This window comes from Montipora capricornis, chromosome 11 (assembly GCF_036669925.1).
Source record: "Montipora capricornis isolate CH-2021 chromosome 11, ASM3666992v2, whole genome shotgun sequence".
NCBI classification, from domain to species: Eukaryota; Metazoa; Cnidaria; class Anthozoa; order Scleractinia; family Acroporidae; genus Montipora; species Montipora capricornis.
This window is the reverse complement of record NC_090893.1, coordinates 27,701,173-27,703,672: the sequence shown is the minus strand read 5'-3', so window position 1 is coordinate 27,703,672 and position 2,500 is coordinate 27,701,173. Positions and strand designations below refer to the sequence as shown.

General features: G+C 40.4%; 2 protein-coding genes across 9 annotated transcripts in view; both read right to left on the bottom strand.

Annotated features, from left to right (window-relative positions):
• Nucleotides 1-2,500, bottom strand: part of LOC138024225 (beta-1,3-galactosyltransferase 6-like) — a 56,662-nt gene that overhangs the window by 30,262 nt on the left and 23,900 nt on the right. The window lies entirely within an intron of this gene.
• Nucleotides 1-2,500, bottom strand: part of LOC138023287 (uncharacterized) — a 16,925-nt gene that overhangs the window by 916 nt on the left and 13,509 nt on the right. Inside the window, exon 3 of the mRNA XM_068870303.1 lies at nucleotides 1-190. This exon is cut by the window's left edge and continues 916 nt beyond it. Within this exon, the coding sequence (XP_068726404.1) occupies nucleotides 1-190 (190 nt within the window). The remainder of the gene's footprint in view (nucleotides 191-2,500) is intronic.

Sequence of the window (2,500 nt, the reverse complement as noted above, 5' to 3'; positions counted from 1 at the left end):
TCATCATACATAAATCGGCGAAGGCCAAACTGACTTATATTGTTCTTCCTATCAAGTTCCTGTTCGAGTCTCTCTATCTCTTTCCTAGCTGCCTGGAGCATCTCCTCAAGTGACACTTCCTGTCTCACCACACCATAATCATGATCATAAAGATTTGGAGTACTGGTAAATGCTGGGTTAGTGACCTGTTCTATAAAAACAAAAAATATCTATTTTAAAGTTTTCAAAGTTCTTAGATGGAGTCCCTGTGTAACATCAAAATAATATTAATTCCAAGTGAACAAATAAAAGGGACATGGCAGAGTATACGCAACTGTTACAGCAAGGAGCCCAAGTGTGTGAGTACTTTTAAAATATTCACAATCTTTCTTGCAGGAGAAATCCAATCACAAGTAGACCATGTGTTCTCAGCTTCTGAATGAATTACTTTTGCACAAAAGAATGTGAGTGAATAAAAATCTTGGATTCCTAAGTAAAATATGTGCACACTTACAAAAACACCAGTAATATAAATTTGAAGCATCTTTAAAACAGCAGTTTATAGGAACAGAAGCTGAAAGGAATTCACTAAGGTGGCACCTTTTGTGTTAAGCTGAAATGTTGGGGGGATCTCTGATGACTTTCTTTTCAAGATTCTTCTTGATATTTCCTGTTCTTTCTTCTTAGTCCAAGCGAAGGGAGAAGGGACTGCTGTTGACTTCAATAGCCGCCGCTGTCCAGCCAACGAACGTCTATAATCAGTTTTCTCAAAATGCTCTGAACAAACAGCAGTATGCTTTTTAAAAAATTTGGTTTTATCAACGGAGTTGATAATGTAAATTTGCCACCGTACAGAGATTCTAAAAGCTGACGTTTCGAGCGTTAGCCCTTCGTCAGAGCGAATCGAGGGATTATGGGTTACGTGTAGTTTTTATAGTAGAGTAGGAGCTACGCTATTGGTGGTAACATGGCAACGTGAAAAATAGGAATATATTAGTTAAATGAAAAGCGTTCGTTAATACCGTGAGGATTAAGGGTGCCGATTTGAAAGATGAATTTTTGTTCCAGATTCTTGCGGCTTTCCGTCGTACCTAGATGTAGGGAAAGGCCGCAGATAGCCATGTGTTTTTTGGAGTGGTTAGGCAGATTAAAATGGCGAGCGACTGGCTTGGATGCATCCTTGTCATTCTTCTCAACATCGCGAAGGTGTTCGCGGAATCGGTCACCTAGTCGTCTACCTGTCTCACCAATGTATAATTTATTGCATAACGTGCAGGTTATGCAATAAATGACATTTGCGGAGGTACATGTGAAACGATCGGTGATCTTAACAGATCGCTTAGGTCCCGATATCTTGCTAGTGTTAACAATGAAAAGACAAGTTTTGCATCGTGAGCGCGCGCATTTGAAAGTGCCGGGTTGCTCGTTAGTTTTGAGCGCGCTTCTAACTAAAAAGTTGCCTACGTTTTTGTCGCGTTTGAATGAAATAAGTGGAGGTTGCGAAAAGATTCTACCAGTCTCGGGATCATTTTGGAGTAATTTAAAATTACTAAGAATGATGCTTTTGACTGCGTGATTATGAGGATGGAAAGTGAGGGTGAATGGAATTCTGTCATTCTTATCTTTTTGTGACGTTTGTAGTGATGACTGTCGATCAAATTGTTGGGCGCGATGATGGCCCGCTTTGACCACAGAGACAGGATAGCCACGTTTTTCGAAGAACTGGCACATCTCCTCTGATTTGCTGGAAAAATCGGAGTCATCACTACATAGACGTCGAAGTCTAAGAAATTGAGAATAAGGGATGGAGTTCTTGACATGTGATGGATGTGACGATGAATACAACAAATAACTGTGTGAATCAGTAGGTTTGTATTGCACACTAGTACATAGCACGTTGCCTCTAATAGAAACGTTGATATCTAGAAAAGCCAATGAAGTTTCATTTATTGCATAACCTGCACGTTATGCAATAAATTATACATTGGTGAGACAGGTAGACGACTAGGTGACCGATTCCGCGAACACCTTCGCGATGTTGAGAAGAATGACAAGGATGCATCCAAGCCAGTCGCTCGCCATTTTAATCTGCCTAACCACTCCAAAAAACACATGGCTATCTGCGGCCTTTCCCTACATCTAGGTACGACGGAAAGCCGCAAGAATCTGGAACAAAAATTCATCTTTCAAATCGGCACCCTTAATCCTCACGGTATTAACGAACGCTTTTCATTTAACTAATATATTCCTATTTTTCACGTTGCCATGTTACCACCAATAGCGTAGCTCCTACTCTACTATAAAAACTACACGTAACCCATAATCCCTCGATTCGCTCTGACGAAGGGCTAACGCTCGAAACGTCAGCTTTTAGAATCTCTGTACGGTGGCAAATTTACATTATCAACTCCGTTGATAAAACCAAATTTTTGTATACTACTTCCCCACCGACGCAGCACCACAGTTTCTTTAGAAACTACCCCTTCATTCAGTATGCTTTTTAATCTGACAAGATGTCAAA